The sequence below is a fragment of the Botryllus schlosseri genome, chromosome 9 (genome assembly GCF_051294905.1).
Source record: "Botryllus schlosseri isolate E-star chromosome 9, Bs_hap1, whole genome shotgun sequence".
Lineage (NCBI taxonomy): Eukaryota > Metazoa > Chordata > Ascidiacea > Stolidobranchia > Styelidae > Botryllus > Botryllus schlosseri.
This window is the reverse complement of record NC_137244.1, coordinates 3,321,219-3,344,085: the sequence shown is the minus strand read 5'-3', so window position 1 is coordinate 3,344,085 and position 22,867 is coordinate 3,321,219. Positions and strand designations below refer to the sequence as shown.

At 39.6% G+C, this 22,867-nt stretch overlaps 3 protein-coding genes across 3 annotated transcripts in view; 2 read left to right on the top strand and 1 right to left on the bottom strand.

The window, feature by feature from the left end:
- Positions 1-22,867, top strand: part of LOC145445863 (uncharacterized) — a 126,924-nt gene that overhangs the window by 89,777 nt on the left and 14,280 nt on the right. The window lies entirely within an intron of this gene.
- On the top strand, positions 2,093-4,501 carry LOC145445868 (uncharacterized). Its single transcript, XM_080324029.1, has 3 exons — positions 2,093-3,165; positions 3,759-3,868; positions 3,935-4,501. Exons 1-3 carry the CDS (start codon positions 3,099-3,101, stop codon positions 4,244-4,246), a joined length of 489 nt encoding a protein of 162 aa, XP_080180155.1. The 5' UTR covers positions 2,093-3,098; the 3' UTR covers positions 4,247-4,501.
- LOC145446807 (RING finger and CHY zinc finger domain-containing protein 1-like) lies at positions 10,846-18,454 on the bottom strand. The gene is made up of 3 exons (XM_080325172.1): positions 14,515-18,454; positions 12,780-12,956; positions 10,846-12,708 (listed from the first exon to the last, which is right to left on the bottom strand). Exons 1-3 carry the CDS (start codon positions 14,931-14,933, stop codon positions 12,420-12,422), a joined length of 885 nt encoding a protein of 294 aa, XP_080181298.1. The 5' UTR covers positions 14,934-18,454; the 3' UTR covers positions 10,846-12,419.

The window sequence follows — 22,867 nt, the reverse complement described above, 5'->3', positions numbered from 1 at the left end:
TATTATATTATCGAAAATGAATTGCTCAGATTGTGAACTTGCAATGCCAACCAAAAATTACAATTCTGGCTGCGACACTTGGGATGTTGATGACTAAAATATCAGTTCCGACGCATTGGCAGATCCAGGGTCCAGTCACATTTTCAGTAAATCGTCGTACATTACAATAAACTAAAATAGTAGCGAAATTTTTCTTCACGCTTCGCGTGTTTAATTGTCACACGATTTCTTGCTTGGTAGCCTACCCCCTACTGACAATGAAAAAAACGCCCAATTTACCCGATTGAGTGTAACTGTATTCGCAATTACGCGACAAAGTCTTTTCGCGTTTGCGCTCGCATAATGATCGTCGACGGTGAGATGTAGGCGCAACATTATTGTCGCATATTATCGGAGACCTTCGATATCGATGTGGCCAGACGCCGAATAGTCGTGTCCTTGCAGACTGAGCCTAGCGGGCGGTATACAATAGACCCGCAATACTCAAGTAATAATATTATTGACCTAGTTTATTTATGAACTTAGAAAATTATACCCGCTTGGCGCGGCTAGTGGACCGCACACTCGTTCGTCAATTGCATGTGCCCCTTTAGCCGAAAAGGTTGGCCATTCCTGGTCTATATAGATTACTAATCTACCCATAGGTTAGTTATCTATAGTAATCTCGAGTCTGTCAGCCGTCAGTAACATCCGATGTAGCAACGAAGACATATAGGTGCCGCCGTGTCGGCTTGTGACGTCATACTGAATACTTGTCAATTGTCCACAACATCATAGTTGCACTAGAACGCACTTTACTCTATGCCATTGCTGTGCACAGCATTAAAATTCCGGCCTGCTGTTCAATTATGATAAATCAGCAGATGTGGTTGTTGCATATATATATATTATATAACGGCAATGAAATAGGTCGGAGCCGGAGCTACTCCTCAAATAACGGGCTCCAGCTCCGGCTCCGGCTCCAGCTGAATTTTATGTAGAGCTCCGGCTCCGGCTCCAGCTCCGGTGAAAATGCACGGCTCTGGGGCTCCGGCTCCGGGCTCCGGCTCCGGCTCCAAAGCCCTGATACCATGAGTATATGATGTTCAAATACCGCTGAAGGAATTGTGAGGTTTTTTCAATTCATGCTATCGCGTTATTTATGTTGCACACATGGTGTATGGAATATTATTTTAAGGGGTAGGCTACGCAGTACGCATACATGCAAGTCACTCGAAAAGAGTACGCAGTCAAAATATGTTCGAGAACGTCTGGACAATGGCAATCTCACGATTTTCTACAGATTCAACACAAGCAAATGATGTCTTTCTTATGCTCAGAGGTTATCAGTAACGAATTACTACTACTTTTTAGAAGTAGGGAAGGAAAGGACGGAAAGGACGTAGTTTATTTTTGTCCTTGATGTTTTTGCGGCATATACACCGACACATGATAGACATACACACGATCTGTGCATATGCATACCATGAGTGCATGATGTGCATATGCCGCCGGACAAGGAAGTGCAGATATAGACTTGTATGGCTTTCTTAGTCTTGCACCACCCCTCCATGCTATCCCAGTAATGCATGAGCGCCAAGCAGGGAAGTCATTGATACCACTGTTACTAGGTCTTTGGTGTGACCCGGCCGGGGATCGAACCCACGACCTACCGATCAAGAAGCCGGACGCTTAACCATTACGCTATCTTGTTCTCCTCTACTTCTGGTACTTCCTCAAGTAGATATAATTTTCGCTACTTCTAGTTCTACGTCATATTATTTTGTGATCTACTTACTTACTTTTCGCTTCGCTGTTTTAAGTTTGTCACGTTGAAGTAGTTTAATACTCCAATTAGAAAGATAAACTGGGAAGTTATGGGGCTGTTTTCAAGGAGTACTATCTTTCAATTTTAATTACTCGCAAAGTAGATAGTGAATTACAAATATGTTTTCACGAAAGTGAATATTATTTAGGTAGCATGTTGCGTGGTTTCCTTCGCACCGCATCTTCGCCCATCTGACATATTTCAGAACAGCCCAGCCCATCATAATGTTTGAAACTACCGTTTGGCAATCTAGCATTTACCCACCATATTCGTAATCTATAGCAGCCCATGGCGTGTCCAAATCTAGAAAAGTGGGCTCTGACTTTTATGAGCGTTAGACCTGTTTTATCAGACCACTTAAAACTGTCCGGACAAAAGACATGAAATACATTTTCCGCGTTTCTGGTATTTGTCGTTTAGTTCGCAGTATCACTTCTTAAAGTTCTAATTATAAGTTTCAGTTATTTGGTCTGGAGAACACATATGCTTAAGTTTCAAAGCAAGTGCAGCATCGCCTCTAATTTCCGAAAATACAATTCCACTATACGGTATTTTTACGTTACGCTATTTGTTTTAGTAAACGAATTGCGCAAAGTGTTAACATCGTATCCATACAACTTCTCCGTATTGCTCTTCGACTAAACTACGAACCGTATAATATGGGTGAGGGCGCCATGCCATGACATTTTCTAAAGCGGGATGTTCGAGTAAACAAAAGATTAGTGTGGCATTTCCATAGCAAAACCATCATTTGCATCTCATGATGTGGTCGAATGCTCATGCTTTCGGAAATGTATGCCTTCTGTAATGTAGCGATATGCATGAAGCTCTTTGCACCTTCCGCATAGCTCAATTTGCGGCTTTTGCCATACCATCATGTGAACGTGTTATATGACCGTTTCAAAAATACTTACTTACTTGAGTAGATGTAAAGCAAAAATATTCTACTTCTACTTTAAATAGTTTTTCGTTGCGTTCCAAAGTTCTTCTTCTCGCACTTGAGCAGATTTTTGCGGTGCTACTTCTACTTCTACTTGAGTAGCTTTCTTGGCTACTTGGACCACCTCTTGGTTATACCACGGTTGCAGTGATCCCTGTAATGACTGTTGCGACTTGAAACTGTCACTAACATCGGCCCAGGCTTCATTACACGCACGGATTTGTTGTATTCACTATTCATGGTATAATCCTTCATATCGTGACCGCCTAGATCATCCTGACCACGAGGAACAGTGAAGAGGAATGGCTGCGAAGTCTTACAAAACAACAAGAGAGGAACAGCAGATCGGCCATGTGCAAATTGCTGCCGTTGCCGTCACCAATTTATCGGAAATCAATGGACGCCATTGCGCTGTTGGGTATTATAATTAGGGCTCGGCACAATGATTCGAGTACTCGAATCTGAATCGAGTATTAATTTTAATGATTCGAGTCGAGTAGTAAAAGACGATTTTTTCGAGTACTAAATTATACGCTTCTCGCCACTGAAAGTTAATTTATCAATGAAAATTATAGTTTTGATACTAATTTTCACTGTTGAAGCGTTGAAATCTTGATTAGCCGTATTGTAGCATGCGAAACATCTAGTACAAAGCTATACGAAGGCTACTGGACATAGCACATTTCCGAAATCATGATTATCCAACAACATTGTCATCAAGTGGAATGAAGTCGGTATGGTCGAAAAATACCAGAGTATCATTTATGAGAAGGATAACAGGCATTATATTCTTTGTGGTGGCATAAAAGATACATATTTGCACTTTTACGTATTGTAATATGGTTTGACGTCATAATGAGTGATACTCGATTACTCGACTCGACGTGAAGCATATTACGTGATTCAGAATCGAATCACTCAGGTACTCGATTTTGCCCAGCCCTAATTATAATACGTCAACCTGTCTCGTGTGTAGTGGCTATTAGCACTAATATGTTTTCTGAAATTCAGGTTGGCTTGTCTTCGGAATCCAATCAAAGTCGATATTAGACGGGAATACGAAGTTCAACAAGCAAATGTCGGTTAAACTCTACCGGCAACACAACGCGCATGTTTTACACGTACGTTTTGTTCATTTTGTTTTCACATTTTACTCGGAATCACATCGGTAACCTCATGTGTTCTAGTCTGCACCGAAAGACAAGCTGTTGGTGTACAGAGTTACGGAAGGGTGGGATCCTTTATGTGAATTCTTGGGCGTGACAGTCCCTGAAGGACCGTTTCCCCATAAAAACAAAGGCGGCAACATCGTGGATTCTATGACGACCGACTATCCGGTTTTTAGTAAGATGCAAAGGGAAATAATTCTATCCTCGATTGCCCTTTCGTCTTGCGCGGTGTTAATCGGGTTGGTGCTGTACAAATATGGCGTATCTAGGATTTTCAGAGAAGCGGGAGGCTGTTGGGACATTCTCATGACGAAAATTGGTTTCTCGTGATTGTCATAGGAAGACCTGTTTCCCTTTACGGTGTTGTTGTCGCATTTATGGTGTTTGCATGAATATTCGCTGTAATATAAAGCATATGTGTGTAAAATATGTATGCATATTAATTTTACCATGACAAGAATGCCATTTGATATTAAGAAAGGATGGTAAATTTCCTTCAACAGGATTTTCTTAGTATACGTATGCAGTCGGTCGTTACAGAATACACATTTTACATCAAAAATATATGTATGTACGACACCACCACCAACATCTAAAGTATGTTTACATAGTTCCAGCTTCAATGCAAGGGCAATGTTTAAACGTCACATGACTTCGACGCTTACGCGATGATGCCAAAAACTGACTTGCTTACGGTAATTTCTTTTTATGCAAGACAGCGAATTATTGACGACCGAACTCGAACCCTAGACAGTCCAGATCAGTCCTTCTTTTTGTTCGAAAGGCGACAAAACCCGCCACAATATTCGGGCAACGGACTGCGCAACAGGGGTGAGAGATTAGAGCTGAAACAATTTCTTTTCGTTATTTTCGCCACATTCAAGACCGCAGAAAAGTGCGACACAGTTCAGAATGGGTTGCCTTTCTATATGCTAGCTAGGCATGTTTTCTGTATGCTATGCGGGGGCATTGTATGCGTGAGACGATGTTTTAATGATGTGGGTTGACCACAAGTATTTTTGTTGAATATTATATTCCCATTGAAATGAGCCCGAATAGTTTCGACTGACACTCGTCAGGGGTAATCGTAAGCTGCTAGTAGAGAATTGGAAAGAACATTGTATATCAATCATGGTATCACCAAATGTGACGTCAGCGGCATTGAATTTCGAATAATCGGGCCGGAGAGAGAGAGAGAGAGAGCATATAAGCTCGATGTACTTTCTTTTTTAGATGGTTCATGAACTCATTCTGTAGGCACAGACTTAGTTTGCGTATTTTGATAAAAATAGACTCCAAGGAACCCAACTGAGGTAACGCGTTGGCCATCGGCCATTTCACCATGAAAATGACCTTATAAGGTAGGGGAGAAAACTTCAAAGCTGTTCCGCTGCATGCAGGTTATAGTATACAGTGCGGGTGTATTGTGTCGTATTGACCCCTCGCGAAAAGTGATGAAACCGTATCCGATACGTATTGCTGTTCGCCTGAACTTGGGGCCTTATAATATGGGATAGGGTGCCATATCTAACGGGGTCTTCTAGTAAACAAAGGGTTAGTATTGCATTCTCATATCAATACTACAATTTTCATCCCATGGCGCGAAACAATGCTTATGCCAGCGGTTCTCAACCGGGGGTCCAATTTCAGGGAGTCCGCGAGACCTCCAATTTTTTAGCATGGTTGATATTCTAATTTTCATTTTTTTTATTTGAGAAAGCATGAGGCAGTTTCGCACAACAACTGCTAAAACCTCATGACTCATATCATCGTAATAATTGTCTGACATGAACTATCGTAGTGTGGAAATTCATTTTCATCACCAATTTTCCATTAACCTGCTGATACAAACATATTGCTGTTTAGAGACGTTTTGTTGGGGTTTGTGGAAAAAGTAAAAATATGGAGATAGTAACGTCAAGCAGGGTGACTTCGTAATGTCTGAGAAATCTTCTCGATTTGAAGTTGTCAGTCTCATCAAATTAGTGAACAGTCGTTTGAAATAAAAATTTCCGGATTATTTCCCTAATTTGTCCCAATGCAGGGATTGAAACCTCGCCCCAAAATCCATTTTATCCTGTGATATACATTAGGGATGGTGTGAACCTCCGAAAGGTTCAGGTTCGTGTGAACGCGAACCATTTTGAAAGGTTCTGTGTGAACGCGAACGTGAACCTCATTACGTCACGTGACGACATATTGCTGATTCCAGCCCTACCTTTCGGTGAAGTGATATATTAATGTACTGTGCACGATACCTCACGACGACTCGGGCCATATAATTCCACAATGCTGAAGTACAGACTGAATTAATTTTTAAACGTCGCCAAATGCATCAACTGGGACAATCAAATGATATAATAATCCCACAAAACCAATATCTTCCGACGCTTTGCCAACAATTCCTACGAGGACTTGCAAGGGAATATAAGCCTACGCCCTAACGGTCCGGGCCAGACTGGACAATGTATTCGGCGTCTGAGTGTTGCTGCGTTGATATTGAGCAGAGTGTAAAACGGGTTTCTATACTTGCTACCGATATTACCCCATTAACAGTTATACAGCAGTAGCCAACACCCCAATCGCACGGATTTGGATTTTATGATGCAATAAACATATGAAATCGAGATGGACCCCGTACGCTTGCTAGGTTTTTTTTACATTAGACAACGATATTAGTTTCATTGATTGGTTGAATAAGCATCATTCGCTGACTACCTACCAGTGTTGGGATGACTCGAGTCATGACTTGACTCGAGTCAGACTCGAGTCACCTTTTTCGAATGACTTGACTTGACTTGACTCGAGTCACTTTGCTAAAATGACTTGACTTGACTTGACTCGGCGTATCAGAAATATGGATTGACTCGTGACTCGGAGCAAAATTCACGAGTCAATTTCAAGTCATCAAGTAATCGATGTCGATAAAAATCACTGAACCTTGCATATGTTCGGATTGTTCACGAAACGCTGGTGTAACCGTGAGAGCGACCAATCATTTTATGATCGTGCGTTTTACTAAGCTTCCATTGGTCCCTCACATATAAATTGATCGCAAACGAAGTGATCAAAGCTTACAGCTCACGTTGTCGTAAACTAGTATAGTAAAGTAGTTAATCTCTGTTTTTACCTTAACCAAGCTTCTTGTTTTATTGAAATTGAATTCGAGTATAGTTTATATTGTCCTCAGCCATTGGCGCAGAGTCGAAATGTATCATATCGATTTGCAAATGGGCAATGTATTGCTTCCTATCAATTCGCATCTATTCTCTATTTTGGCTGTTAACTATAAACTGTGCTTTAGCAGTTCTACGTATATGTGAGCGATACAGCGCCTTCTTACGCGTATATTTAACTCTATATTCGTTCGTCGGTTCAAAATCAACGACCACCCAATCTGTATTTCAGACAGCTAGCAATATGCAATGACGTTATCATGCCCCATACTTCGAAAAGGCAACTTGACTTGAATTTTGACTTGACTCGTGACTTGACTTGACTTGACTCGACTTGACTCGAGTCACCTCCAAAAATCGAGTGACTTGACTTGACTCGAGTCACCTTTAAAAATCGATTGACTTGACTTGACTCGAGTCAAAATGTGCAATGACTCGTGACTCGAAGGTTAGTGACTTGATCCCAACACTGCTACCTACAGCTACATGTAGTGTATTTCGCTCTTGATGTGTGATTGCGGGTCAAGCTCACAGCAGAGAGTGACTAAATTTTCACAAACGGGAAACTGGATATTTCTAGCAAACTTTTGTAACAAAGCAAGTAAAATTTTTGAAATTGTCAAGGCGCATGCTCGTTTAGTGTTGATTTTTTATGCTGCCAGCGACATGCATAGAGTGCCCAGGCCCACAGTTGAAATGTAGTAAATTTCAACCAAAAATATTTTAATGACATGAAAATTGTAATATATGAAAAAGGTTCACAGTGCAGGACCTACCAAGGTTCGTTTGTGAACGTGAACCTCTAAATTTCTGAGGTTCACACACAGAACGCGAACGTGAACCTCACGTTCACACCATCCCTAATATACATAACGATTATTTGAACAGCTTCTTGGAGGCACAGAATTTCAATATACAATTGAATAGTATATTCAATATTCATATTGAAATGAACCCGAATATTTTTGGCTGAAACCCGTCATAAATCGGACAATGATATACATCCTCCTAGGATCCCCTATCGACAAGGCTGGTTTTTTGATGAACAAGGAGTGTTTCGTTGCTATCAAAGCATTACGCTCCAACCCTGAGATTCATATCACCAGTTATATTGGTATGCAGCAGCCTTGTCTTGTTAATGTTCAATTGTTCATGGTCGAAAATGTTAGCTCGTAAATATATATGTAAAACCGAACAGAACAAGTAGTTTCATGACAGTCTTTCTCAGGTTGGAAAACTTGGATCCATTCTTTGGCGCATAAAATTTGTCTATTCTTTTAGATTAGGATTTTACCTTGACCTCGGAAACTCTCTACGGGCCGATCAAAATGCCGTCGCGGGCCGAATCCGGCCCGCGGTCTGTTGCCCGTCCCTGCGCTAGATGCTGGACGTGATATGTTTATAAAATATATGTTTCTTCATTTTGGTGCCATAAATGTTGCGATCGCACCAAAAGTATCGTCGAAGCGTTATGCGTTAATATTGCATTAGCCCCCATCTATCTTTGCGGAAATGGTTTTCGGCACTCCTCGTTCATATCAAAACGACGACGCGGATTTTCAAGACATGACCACGTACTTCAAGAAATACAGCAGCAAAATTAGCTTTGAAATAATAGAAGTCTACCAATTTCTACATAAATAGTATGATGTTATTTGCATGAAAAATCATTATTTTGCTATTCATCACAAGCCTACAGTTCATATTTGCACAAGACAGATATGAAGGTTGCACCATAATAGAGCTAAAATTGAACTAAAACTTCAGGGGGTCCGCGAGAGTCCGTGACGGTCAAAAGGGATCCGCGAAGCCAAAAAGGTTGAAAACCACTGGCTTATGCAGTCGAAAATTGATACCTCCTGGAATGCATCAATACGAATCATGCTCTTTGCACCTGCCACATAGCTCAATTCACAGCTTTTGACAGTCCATGCGAACGAATTAAGACTGTTTTCAAAACCACTTACTTACTTAAAAGTAGATTTAAAGTCAGTCAATTTTACTTCTACTTCAAGTAGTTTTAGGTGGCTTATTGAAGAAGTACTTCTACTCGTACTTTGGTAGATTTTTTCGTCGCTACTTCTACTTCTACATGAGTAGTTTTCTTGACTACTTTGACCACCTCTGAACATATGTTAACATAGGCTATGTCTGATTGACTTCAACAGCTATTGAAGTACATTAGGGTAATAAATTCATTAAATACTATTTTGGTCTCTGTGCTTTAAACTTAAATACATTAAATACGGTTTATTCCTCGTATAGGTGGATAAATACGCGAATAATGTATCGATTCTGCAATCCGGCCCGCCGAGTACTTCATTTTCCTATATCTGGCCCGCCGACGGGAGAAGTTGCCCGCGCCTGTTCTAAGAGAATGATGAATAATGAACCAAATTCGATGGGTGCGTCCGTTAATGGCTGTATTCAATAGGGGTCAATCCCTGAATGTTTGCCGATTTCCATGTTTGCAAACGAAGATGTTACTGAAATCGATCCCCCAAGAACATCAATAAATTATTAAATTCACTATAATCGTTAGGCTTGATAACTAATAATAATCCCACTAAATACGAAGATAGGAATTTGAAGGTTGTACATGCTTTGAGTCACACTGTGTGTGACACCCCTGTTCTAAACGTTACGTTCATAAACGCAGATTAACATTTTAAGTGAATTTTGAAAGCGAAAATTTTTCTGTCGATAAAGAGATACTGATTTCTAAGAATTGTTTTAAGCGTCATGAAATCTTGGTGAGAGCCGCTCTTGAGAATAACTGCTCCATACTTAAGTACGTCAGTGGTACCTGACTGGATAGGGGCAATTAAGCTATAATTTGCTGTTACACAACACCTATAGTTTTATCGAAACAACTGAATTTTACTAGGCTGCAAATCGCTACGATTCATCGCAAATCCTGGATTTCAGTTGCAAGTAGATTCACATATTTAATAAAAATAACTTACAATTAATTGAACAAACATTGCGTCAATGTGTACGCAGGAGAAATGACAAGATATATACATAGGAATATGATTTACAACTAAAAGTAGGAAATCATAAAATAAATTCGAGAAACTATGAATATATAAGAGATGCATATTTCATGTGATATCAATTGGCAATCGACAGGTGAATATTTATTGCTTTTAGTTGTTACGCACTATGAGTTGCCATGTATACATTTAAATATCAAGCGTTGCGTCATTTTAGCCGAAATAGCTTAATGATGACTGATCAGAAATCAGGGAGAAAATAATGGAAATATGATCCTTGTATAGCGGAATACGTAGGCCTACAAGTCGATCCACGAAAGAATGATATAATAAATAATAATATATTTATAGCACGTTTTGGTGTAGGTCGGCAAGATATAGAACACCTTTACATAAATTTCGCCTCGCTATACCATATAAATACATTCTGCATTTAACTCCATGCATAACACCCCAATATTTGATATCATTCATAAAAGGTTCCGTAGTCGAGGACAAGTGTATACCTAGAATATATACATCATTGATACGATATTCTGTCAAATACCACATTCGCCAAGTCAGTTGTAGCATCTGCCAGACGTGTTTCCGACAATTTATTAAGATCCTGGAAGACTGAGGCGTGTGGGCCCATCCTATGCTTCGTTTCCATATGATAGATCACATTGTCATCCATACGGGAATGTTCGAGGCGACGAGAGGTAAGTCACTCATGGGATGTCTTCTCTGCATGTTTGTAGTCAGACAACTAGAAAATTTTCAGCTTTTCCCAAATTAAACTGGAATTAGATTTATAGCTACACCTTCTTCCAAATTAGATTCGAATTAGAACTACACAGATGATTTTAGATTAGATTGAAGTTAGAATCACTGAACTCGTGAAAACTTGGGAATATCAAATCAGAGTTCGTTCTCCTAAGCAAGAGAATAGCAAAATGTATCTACAGCAAGCTTGGCTCGTTTCACCCTATATAATTCTCTTGTAACATTTTCAGGAAAACCAGAAGTATGGATTAGAAATAAAATGACAGCAGCGTCGAAACATTGCACGAATTACATTATAATTAGATTACATGCATTTCGATCTAATTATAGTCTAATACAGTGGTTCTCAACCTGTTTGACAAAAAAAAAAAAGTAGTTCGCGCCACACTTGGTTCTAATTTTTTTTTTGGCTTACTGCATCAGATAACTACCAGAATACTTAGCAGCACCCACAGTCGTACGGACGGGGTCTCTGACGAAGTACTTCTACCTTTTCGGAGCACTCAACTAGGATTTGCTCAGCTTCAAAGAAGAAATTACGGTATTTTCTATATCTGCGAACATGGCACAAATACGTCTACGAATGGTGTCATTTGATAGGGGAATCATTATCAAATCTTCCGCAGCTTCGGTCCCAAAGATTATTTTACAATTCTAGTGAAAGCCGAAGAATAACTGTCTCCGCTTCCGTGTGAGGATTTGAATTTTTAGCGATTACGCCGGCGCCCACATAACTAGCCTGCTGCGATCCCGTTGAAACTGTCTGCGCCTATATAACATATGTCATTAGATTTGTTTGACAATAAACTCTGCCCGCGACCGCATTGTCGATGTAATTATTCAGCGCATCGAACAGGCCAAGTGCGATCGCCACAAACGAATACGGACGCTTAGAGGCGTATACCATGATGCCAAACGCATTTCCACGCAGATCGTATAGTAAGCATGACGATAGCAATACCTCAATAGTTCTACTGGCAGGGGCAGCCACACGCAGTTCCATTATAGTTCCAACAAACCGGGATAATAACCGCAGCGGCGGGAAATTTGTTAACTGATGTAATTAGATCTGCGTTACTTCTCAATTCTCAAATTTGTCGCCGGTAACATAACGTTTCGCTCCGAGCCTACATTTAAACGGTATAGTGCCGACACGCTGCAATGTGCAGATGCCCATTATTTGTAATTCGAATTTGTTAACGTGAACATCACTTCCATAGGAATTCATTTCTCGGTGGTGATTAGGAAGACGATGAGGATTTGTAAAATGCATCGTCATACAGGCGCCGCCATATCTGCTTCTCTGCGCCCAATCAAAGCAATGTGCAAAACTCAGATAAATCTTCATGGCAGGCCATACGTCGGGTAAAGCGGATTCGCGGTACAGCAATTTTGATTTGTCCAATGTACTGTACAAACTTAACATCGACCCCATTTTTGATTATTGATCGTTTGATTAGCACTATTTAGCGCAAAATTTCAAAAATTTCGAATAAATCTTACGAGGGGTAGGCTTAATGGCACACCGGTTGAGACTCACTAGTCACTGGTCTAATGAGACAAAAATTAGCTAGTCGTCCAAGTTTGTTCATAGAACGCCAAAACGATGATACACAATCCCCTGAAGTCGTACGGGTAAAGTAAATACATTTTATTCCAAAGAGTGCAGATAACGAAGACCTCTAGAACTAACAGGCAATATATGACTGAAATGCATTTCGTATATAGAGATGATACATATTGCACGAACCTGTGTAAGGTATGACCGCACGGCATCGCAGTTCTTTGTTGGTCCGAACCGTTCATGTCGGATAAACATATGGGGCAGTTATCAACCATCTCCGGATTTTGACGTCTGCATTGATGAGTAAAAGAGAAAATAATTATAATTATTGCGATATCTCACGCAGAGCACTCTGAAATCACCTGTGTCTTGCGGTATCGGCGATCGGTTGGCGCGGTTTAGATTTTTGGCAACAATCCACATTCCATTTACGATATCGCCCGCATTCGTAACAGTGATGGCATCGAAGTTTTCGATCGTCAAATATGCTACAAACAGGACAGAAATATGCGGAAAAGATGGCGCCGCAGTCTATGCACCTGTCATAATAAGTGGTACCATATTAGGGAACAAAAGATGAATATGCGTTACATCAATAAATTATATTTTGTTGACATACCTATATGTAGATTTGCGCGTTTGTGTTATGTCTAGCGTTACATTTCGCGAAAGTGCTTTTCATATTCCTTGGGTTAAGCTTCGTACACAAGATATGTCACCATAAATTTATTTGGATCGTCAGAAACTATGAGAAATTGATCATATTGAGCTAGAGGAACTAAAGTGAAGTGTTACTCAACAAAACCCAAACTATAATACCATTATGACTTAATGAGCTTCACTGGTGCTTTCCAGGTCCGATACAAATAACTTGAAAAATAATAGATCAAAGGAAGGAACACAGTATGCGTTGGCAATTTCAAAAATTACGAAGTCGCTCCCCGCAACGCAATTAGAGTGACTATAGCTGGATCGCAAGTATTTGGCATAGCAATGTCCTATAAAAGCATCTCAAAGCTTTATAGGAGGTATTAATTACGTAATAGTAATTTTGAATTGGGGTTGTTAAAATAGTATCATAAGGATAGGCCTACTCTCAATCGCAGTATAAGTTATGCTCTTGGCGGCCTCAAGTGTAGTGCGAGAGCACGCATTCTGATATTATGGCCTAATAAAATAAAGAAAACGGTTTCCTCTCTGAATACACCTAAGGAGGAAAGACCAACAGATGATAAGCGCCAAAATTTTCTTTTAATAAACAACAACGCCTGAGAGGTCGAGGTTATACCGTTGGTCATTGGTGTATCTATATCGTTTTTAACCTGATGTCGATGGACCCCTTGGGGTCCGAAAAATAGGTTGAAGGAGTTGATGAAAGGCCAATGTTGAAACCACCACTATATACGTACAATCCCGTATTTTTAATGCAAGCATGTCGGTATATTTTAAATGTGTGTCCTTATTTTTGTTGTTTCCGTGCTCATCATAGCTCATAATAGGCACACGGACGATATGAACACTACCAATTGCATTTCAAATAATAAAATCAGTCCGTGGCGTAGATTGGGCGAAGGTAATGACCTTATTTTGGTCAACAGTTTCCCAAATTCAACGATTAGGATTTTCAGGCAACCACGCAATTAACTTTGGAGGTCCGCGCACCACTAACTTATATTATTGTGCTCATTGCACATGTGGTGAAAGTTAATACAAGCAACTTCTACTGAACGAATACTAGTAAGCTCTCAAGCGTACCGGACCACGACATGACATATCTGTCTCGCCTTCCGTCACATGCCACCTCATTTTGTCGCTTGCCCTTTTATATTGTCTTATTTTACTTTCATTCAGTGCGGACCTTCTTTACATCACCTGTACCCGGGTGGGTGTCTGATTTCATTTTTCAAAGACTACTCCACGTCGTTTCGACACCATCCTATATTTCCATTTTATCGCAGTCTTGTGGTGTTTTGAAATGATGAAATTCCTAATAAACTGATACCAAATGATACAAATTAGGCCTATAGGCGTGTATACAGTAGTGAAATTAATGTTGCAATGCCGCTTGGTTATCATCATAGTGTATTTAAGACTTACTCAACGCCGTAAGGTTGTATCGTTCCACATCTCCCGCATAATATCATCTCCTTGTGTCTGGTCCTAGACCTACGTTTCTCTGCATGCGCGAGTCGATCAGGGTATTTGGAGTTACGTATGTTACGAATTCTACTAAGTGATTCTCGCTGACCGATCAGCCACCCGTCGATGTGTTTGCAGTCAACTTGACCGCCATCTAACGACTGAGTCATTGAGATACTCTCAATGATTACAAAGTTCGGACTGTTTGCCGTCTGATATCCGCTTTTATATGATTGCGTAGCTTCCAGTGCTTTATCGAAGATGTAATCCAAATTCCCGTCTGAATAATTCCATCTACCATCGCTTCTCCTGTCTAGTTTTCTTGTAGCTAACCGACGGTCAAATCCGTGACACCACTTTCTTCGCAGCTTGTCCATTTTAGTATTTTCTAGCAGTTCTATAGAATTCGACTAATAAAAGGTAGATGTGGTCACAAAATATTACGGATGGGGCTAGCCTGACGTGGTCAAAGTAGTAAGTTTTGGTAGTCAGGTAACCTACACGTATTGAAGGAAGGCCGTTACGTTACATAAATTGCAAGATTAAGCTGCCATATTCAACTCATACCAAAACTACTTCAATTAGAGGTCGAAGGTAAAATGTCTGGCAAATGCTCAAGACATTAGTTTGAAGAAGCAGTAGATTGGAACGGGGCGTCGCAGGCTTTTGAAATTAGACTATCATCTGTGCCAGGTTTTAAAATTGCAGTATTCATCTTCGCGACTAAAACACGTAAGGACTAATGGCTATGAAAAGAATTTTCTAAACGCTGTTATATAACCGCCACAGAGGGTCTACATGACCCAGTTGGTATTGCAATGTCACTGATTAAGTCATGGAATTTGTGCTAGTTAGTACAAATACTAATGTGTAAGGCCTACTTGAACTAACATAAAACATCTCAAGTATGTATTTTGTCGTTCAAAACCATAATAGTAGCAGTAAACTGAAAGTGCACTCTTTGCGAAAGCAGATTGCGGTGATTCGTATCGTCTTTTGTAATCAAGCCATCGTGCATCATGTAATCATTGCTTTCCCAATCATTATATTTCAATTCCTCTGTTACTTGAAACACCAATGTTACCGGTACTGTTGTATTTGACGCCGAGATTTAAGTCAGTAAAACCCAACGAAACAAGAGTCTTCTGTTTACTGGCACGACATAGAAATACTTTATAACTGACTAGGGTTGCATTTGAAATAAACAGTGTAATAAAATACTTTGTTCAAAACATGTTTTAAACAAAGGTTTTTCAAAGTTGTAAAATTATGCCATATTTGTGTAAATATTTTCCAAAAAACATGCTGTATGAGCCTACGGACAATTACAACCCGATATAGCCGACGTATATCGATATGGGATGGTTGGAACCCTCAAAATAGTAGGTTCAACAGCAATTGTACTGATATTACATCAAAGGAGCTGTATTTGCAATGGTCAATGTCAATCCACTATGACGTGACACTTGAATATTCGTGTTGTCATGGCTTGAAAAACAATAAAAAACATGTTTTGAACAAAGGCCTTATTTAAACATGTTTGTTTTGAATTGATTTTTGTTTTAAATGTGGCCATGCACCATTGTGAAATAAGCTGACCATTTGTGTGTTCATATTTTCGTAACACGTAATGTAGATGGTGTGATTGGAATACATATACGGACGATAACACATATTTTCTCGAAATGGAAATGATTGATCGTTCATGGTTAAAATTTATAATGCCTGTGCATACGGAGACTGTATCAAAAGTACGCATGAGGCATATAAATAGCCACTGACTACACACGATTTTCTGTTTTTGGTTAAAAAAACCGGTGTACTTTGCGGGAAGTTGTTGTTATTATGTCGACTGTTTAGAATTTCTCGGTTTGGAATGCAGTCCAGTCGGTGTTATTTGCCAGTTGGGCAATAAATTTCTAATAAAACTCTAATAAAAGGATTGAAAAGAAATGTCGATATTCAAAGCGATAGGTCGATGTTAACCTCAAACTGATGTTTTGAAAAATCCCACGCACGAGAGGCACGCGGAACCGATCGAATTACACACATCAGAAAATGTGAATAGCAATTGAATTCTCACAAGTATCGCCAATGATTTCGAGGAATAAAGATGACAAGACCAAATGGATCTGGGATGATATGACGAAATCTCTCGTAACTGTGAAGTGTGAAGCCGACGCACCATCAAAGGTTGAGTGACTATCGCGGGATCCAATATTATATTGGTATTGGTCTGTCCGTCATGTAAGTCTTATACGCAGACTTGGGAAACTACAGAAAATCCTTGTCGAAATAAACCGAAGTGCTAGTAATATAATTTTAATATAATTTGTTATATCTGTGTCTTTGCTCTGAGTTTATTCCTAGTCTTATTTGTCTTTTTACTGAAATGCTGCAGGATCGCAATATAGTTTAAAGCGAGCCAAGCTTGCCGTACAGACATTTGCCATTCTCATGCTTATGAGGATGAGCTGTGATTTGATATGAAATGAACTTGATTCAATTTACAAGTTTTCACGAATTCAGTAATTATGATAAAATTTGGAAAGAAACTGTGTGTCTATCATTCCAGTTATAGTCTAATTTGGCACGAACTGAATAGCTATAATTCTAATTTTATTCTAATTTAGAAAAGATGATAATTTTCGACATGTCCAAGTCTGCATATACGTACCCATTAGGACATGATGAAGTTAAAGGTGGACTATAAAGTTATAAAGGTGGACTATCAACCGTACGGTTTTTTTTTGCTTCGTAATATTATGCAAGCCTACTCACGGTTGCAATGCCACTAATCAATACGTAATCGCCCGATATCTAAGCTGTTACCCGTTTGGCGTGACTGTGACTGCCAAGTCTGATCTCTCGTCTCTTCGCATTGCAGGATATCATATCGGGTTACAACTTCATCAACAAACTTGTGGCGAATACAAACCGTCGCTGTACTATAACGTTTTGTAAGTAAGTTAAGGCAGCAGATACACCGCACGCTAGTAAGCGTAACGCACTTTATTTATATGTAAATATTTTGGATTTGGGTGGTTTCCATGCACGATTATTGGTCTCTCCGCTAGGTTTTCAATAACACCCCAGGCTGCGTATAATAGTAGATTGTAGGCAACTATAGATCCGAGACAACGAGCCACACGATTCATCGCAGAGATCGCCTGTCTCGGCAAATGTTGTCAAATGTTATGGTAGAATATTGTAGTATCTAGTATGGGCCTATTCTCTTCAGATATACTTCTGATTTTCCGATAGAACGTTTGTAATCATTATGATACGCGAGCTTTGCGGTTGTCTTAGGCATATTTGTTAAAGTATTGTCACGATAGCTCTATTTATTCGGGAGCAATGGACACTTTTGCCGGTGAATACGACATAATTTAGGCACGAAAACTTTTATTGAATCTCCACAAAAGTTTCAATTGCCTCATACGGCTGTCTGCCGTCAGTTGAGTGCTCGTTCCCACATATATATATGCTAACGTTAAACTAAACACTATGAAAAATCTATGGTTTTGGTTCAGTTTTAAATAATAAAAGTGTCACAGTGCCTTACTCAGGAAGATTTTCAATGCAAAGTAGGTACGCGTGAAATCCCCCATTCCATAACATTAGGAGTCATTTAAAAATGCAAATCGGATTCCGTCATTTCATCGTTGAGGAATTTGATGGAATCTCATCGGCGATAAAGTTCATAAAATTACATTACTTTATCGTTTACAATATAGCATTGTAGTAGAATGAAAAACCCTGCATCGAACCGCTAGTAATGTAATTTGCGGAACCGTACAGTACAAAACGGTCCACGCAGTTCTTAGTTAAGTTACTTTCATACATTTACTGCCAAACCATTCTCTAACTCATGAATAACATAGGCACAACTTCAGTATTTCGCGAAAGTGCTGTTTTCTGGTCAGATAGATCAAGTTTATATATATCCTCTATCGCGGCGACAAAAACCCTAGAAATTACCCGATCGGGTTTTCAATTGGTTGCTTGGAGAGATGACATAATGGATTAAGTATGCGCGTTTGTAAGGTATAAAGTGGCGCAATGTGGTTTTGTAGGAATTTGGCTATTGTTATAATGTGAAATTATCATGTTGACTTAAACGCCATATTGAGCACTTCCATATATCGGCAAATCTTGTGAAAACCAAAATCACGCGTTAGTGTAGACTTATTGGAGACCGTGAAAGCCTTTTGGTACGCAATGATCATATCATATGGTGGTGCGTCCCTGGCTAATGTTTGTGCGTACTCGTGTGCAGCGACAGCTTAATATAATTACATGTCTCAAAATTATCTGGTTTCATTTTTGGTATCGAAGTCCCCGTTGATCATCTGGTCTGACATAACGCTATTCGATTATAGTATCATAACTCCACATCTCAGGGTTCTCAAATAGTGGTTCACTAGTCAAATATAACAACTACGCACGACACATTTTTCCAGTCTAGATCCAATCATTGAGCACAGCATACAGCTCTTTATTATTGCGCCATATTTTACTGATCTATATATACTTGATATTTACGGTTCTTTGTTATTACGGTACATTCGATTTGGCTATAAAAACTTTGCATATTTGTTTTGCATACTTATACTACAATGGTCGCCGATCTTTACGAGAGATTCAGGTATTACACCCGGTGTTACGGCCGACCAATAGGAAGGAAGGGAATGTACAGATTTTTTCCATTTGTACTTGAATGTGAACATTGAACATGAAATGAACAAATCGCACGTAAAACGAATATATATTGATGAAAATTTGGAATCAGTCGATCGCTAAATCATTGGAAACCCACTGCTTACCTAGCGGAAGCTGAACGGTTAAAATCTTGTATTTGATGCTTCGCTGCTCCTGAATCCCAAAAAATGTTATTGGGGACATAGCATTGACTATATAGTATACACTCATTTTATAGAATATGAGGTCAAACTTGTAAAACTAGTATATCGTTGTTATGACGTTATCGTCACGTGTAATAGGTCTTTCATAATATATATTTCACACAGAAAGACTGGAATTTGAATATATATGAGAGTAACAATTGTATTGGACAGTGTAAATATCGTATCCCTTTATGATAAACAGAATTCGGATTCTTTATTTCATGTATTGTGAAATTACAGGCGAATCTGGCATTATCCACAATTTTTTAAAACTGGAATGATGATATATACTCAATAACATAGCATATGCGATGGTACATTCATATTGAAATGAAAACGAAGCGAATAACACTCGTCAGGGATAATCGTCAGTAACTATATTACCTGACTGAACAGACCTTCGTATAACACAGTGGTTCTCTAACTGAGGTGCACGAGACCATTTCAGGTGGTACGCGAGCAGATCGGCGATTACTAATCGTATATTTGTATTCAGTCCATAATTTGCTGTACTTTGCAATAAACCACTACCAATATATACGATGCACATTGCACGATTACTACAGTTGTGCAGCAATTTCACGATGGTATCATTGAGCCACAACAAATTCACATTAAAGAGAACTAAGCTTTATCCGGTGATATTGGCTAGCTTTGCTACTAGGGCTGACATACTAATGCATGAGTGTAGCAAGGAAGATAATTTTTTCGGTTGTATGCTTAGTATACTGATGCATCAGTACATCAAGGTTGCTAAATTTTAACAATGCCGGAACGAGAGTATAATACAGAATACAGAATACATTAAGTATGGATTCATCGCAATCGAATACGGATGATAATGTTTGCTACTGTGCGTGGTTTACATGATAACTGATTTTCGCGCGACTACGAAGCCCATCCTGATAAGATGACAGCTTGATTTTAAAAAATGCAGAAAAGAATAATTAAAATCCTTTGCCTCGGCGTGTTAGTGAGAGGAAGGGCGTTCGCCTAATTACTTATCATACTTGTATACCGGTATATTAGACTAAAATAAGTCAATTGGAATCTAGGTGGTACGCAGTGTAGTAAACAACACTTAGTGGTACGGGACCGGAAAAAAGTATGACAAACACTGGTATAACATAATCGTATCACTAAATATGACAGCACCGGCATGAAATTTCGAATAATCGAAGCAGAGAGGTTGCTTGAGCCCAATTTACTATTCTCAGATGCTACGAGAACTCTGTCTAGTTGACACAAACTTGGTTTGCGTATCTTGATATAAAAAAGACGACTCCAAAGAAAACAAATGAAAGTGTGAACGCCTCTTTCGTTGACGCGAAATCTGTCGTCTTGAAAATCTAGCCATTCTATCGCACGAACAGAATTATACGAGAAAAGTTTTCCAATGGCAGAATTTCCGTTCTGATTCAAGCTTCAGAGAATGAACCAAGGGCAATGCGCGTGTTGTAATAAATCTATTTCTATTGAGATAAGCTGTTTTTTGCGGTCCTGCCAACAAGTGTGAGCCGAAATTATTTTGGTTCATTTTAATATGAGAATATTATTCAATAGTATATTGAGGTTCTGTACCTCCAAGAAACTCTTCATATGCGATATAGCTAAACACAGGCATGGTTCCGGATCATTTTGTTTCAATTTTAGAAATCAACATGTCAGATGTTGTCACTACCACATAATTAAGGAGTCCATGTGAAAAAAGAGAATTTTTATACGCCCTTTTCAAATTTACATTCTGGCTACGCCTATATATGTTTGCAGCATCATTTATTATATGTCAATTGCTGTTTACGATGTAGTTATTTAAGGAAAATATTGATAGATGCAATTCGTCTCAATTATGTTGTGTAAAATGGACATAGACATACGTTCAATGAACTTCCATCAAACTTACAATCGATAAGAATATGCGATACAGATGACTTGATACGATTCGAATAAAGATGCGGTCACCGTGATTATATGCATGCTATCTGTACTGAAAACGTACTACGACCTCAACGCAAGTTTGGTTTTTATTAACTAAATGAAGACTCAAGCAACTAAACGCGGTAAACAAAACACTCAATATATAGGCAGGGTAAGATGCGGGTAATCAACACAATTGGTGTGATCACGAAGAAACAATATTCACCACAATCAACCCTCCTTAAAAATAAGACTACACTATAAATAATCGTGACAAATTTTTGAGCTACAAACAAAAACAATTTAGGCCCAATCTCCGTATCTATCAGGAGGCCGACGGATGCGAGTAGATCGACGGAGAGATACTGCAGGCATCGGACTGCCATCGACGTCGTCTGAGCGATCTACGTGAGAATCGGTGTTCGTGCGTTCTTTCTCAACTGATCGAATCGATTCTTCAACCACTTGTTCAGGCTCGCGCTCCGGAATCTCCATATCTTCCTCAGTTTCGGACTTTGAACGCAAGGATTCTGTTCGTTCACGAGGAGGACACGGAGCAAGGTCTTTCACAGATACCGTACTTTCACGACCGTCTCGGCGCTTTACAAGAGCATACTTTGGATTTACTTCAATGAGTTCGACATATTCGCAGAGAGGATCGCTTTTATTTCGGACGAATTTCCTCAGGAGCGCATCTTTGCTGGATATCATCCAATCTGGAATAGATTGACCGTGCATCGATCGACGACAAAATGAAAAGAAACGTTCATGCGGAGTGACTCCGGTGGCAGTACATAATAATGACCTTACAGAGTGCAAGGCGTCTGCTAACACCACTTCCCAAGCGCTCTCTGGTAATTTGTGAGATGCGAGTAAAAGTTTAATTGACCTCCATATCGTCTGATTAGCCCGCTCACAATGACTGTTACCCGTAGGGTGATAAGGAGTGGTACGACTGGTCGCAACACCTTTTCGGATCAAAAACTCGTGGACATCTTTAGAGAGAAAAGACTTTCCCCTGTCACTATGTACATAGCCAGGTAATCCAAACAAGGCGAACAACGACGATAAACAGCTAATAACAGTCTGCGACGTCATATCGGCGCATGGGAAGACGAAAGGGAAACGACTGAATTCGTCGATTACAACAAGCAAGTAAGGTCGCTTTCCAGCGACTGGTCCCTTGAAATCTATACTCACGCGATCCCATGCCCTAATAGCTTTGACGAGAGTATAAGCTGCTGGTCTGAAAAATCGAGGTTTAATTTCAGCACATTCTGGGCAATCTCGGCACTCCTTCTTTATTTCTTCTGTGGAAAAAGGTAAACATTTAGCTCGAACGAAGTGCATCATCCGTCGCACTCCTGGGTGCGACAGTGTTACGTGAATATTCCGTAAGCTCGATCCTGTAAAGGCACAAACTCTCGACATCGAATCGGCGGCTACGTTGTCTTTATTTTACTGCGATGAGATTTCGCGAATATGAA

What these genes read in the sequence shown, in the direction of transcription:
- LOC145445868 (XM_080324029.1), top strand. Translation starts at nt 3,099, where the DNA reads ATGTGCAAATTGCTGCCGTTGCCGTCACCAATTTATCGGAAATCAATG. An exon ending in GGACGCCATTGCGCTGTTGG is followed by an intron (nt 3,166 to 3,758) that starts GTATTATAATTA and finishes TCTGAAATTCAG; the next exon opens with GTTGGCTTGTCTTCGGAATC. An exon ending in ACAACGCGCATGTTTTACAC is followed by an intron (nt 3,869 to 3,934) that starts GTACGTTTTGTT and finishes CATGTGTTCTAG; the next exon opens with TCTGCACCGAAAGACAAGCT.
- LOC145446807 (XM_080325172.1), bottom strand. Translation starts at nt 14,933, where the DNA reads ATGGACAAGCTGCGAAGAAAGTGGTGTCACGGATTTGACCGTCGGTTA. An exon ending in ATACAACCTTACGGCGTTGA is followed by an intron (nt 12,957 to 14,514) that starts GTAAGTCTTAAA and finishes TTATTATGACAG; the next exon opens with GTGCATAGACTGCGGCGCCA. An exon ending in GCCGATACCGCAAGACACAG is followed by an intron (nt 12,709 to 12,779) that starts GTGATTTCAGAG and finishes TCATCAATGCAG; the next exon opens with ACGTCAAAATCCGGAGATGG.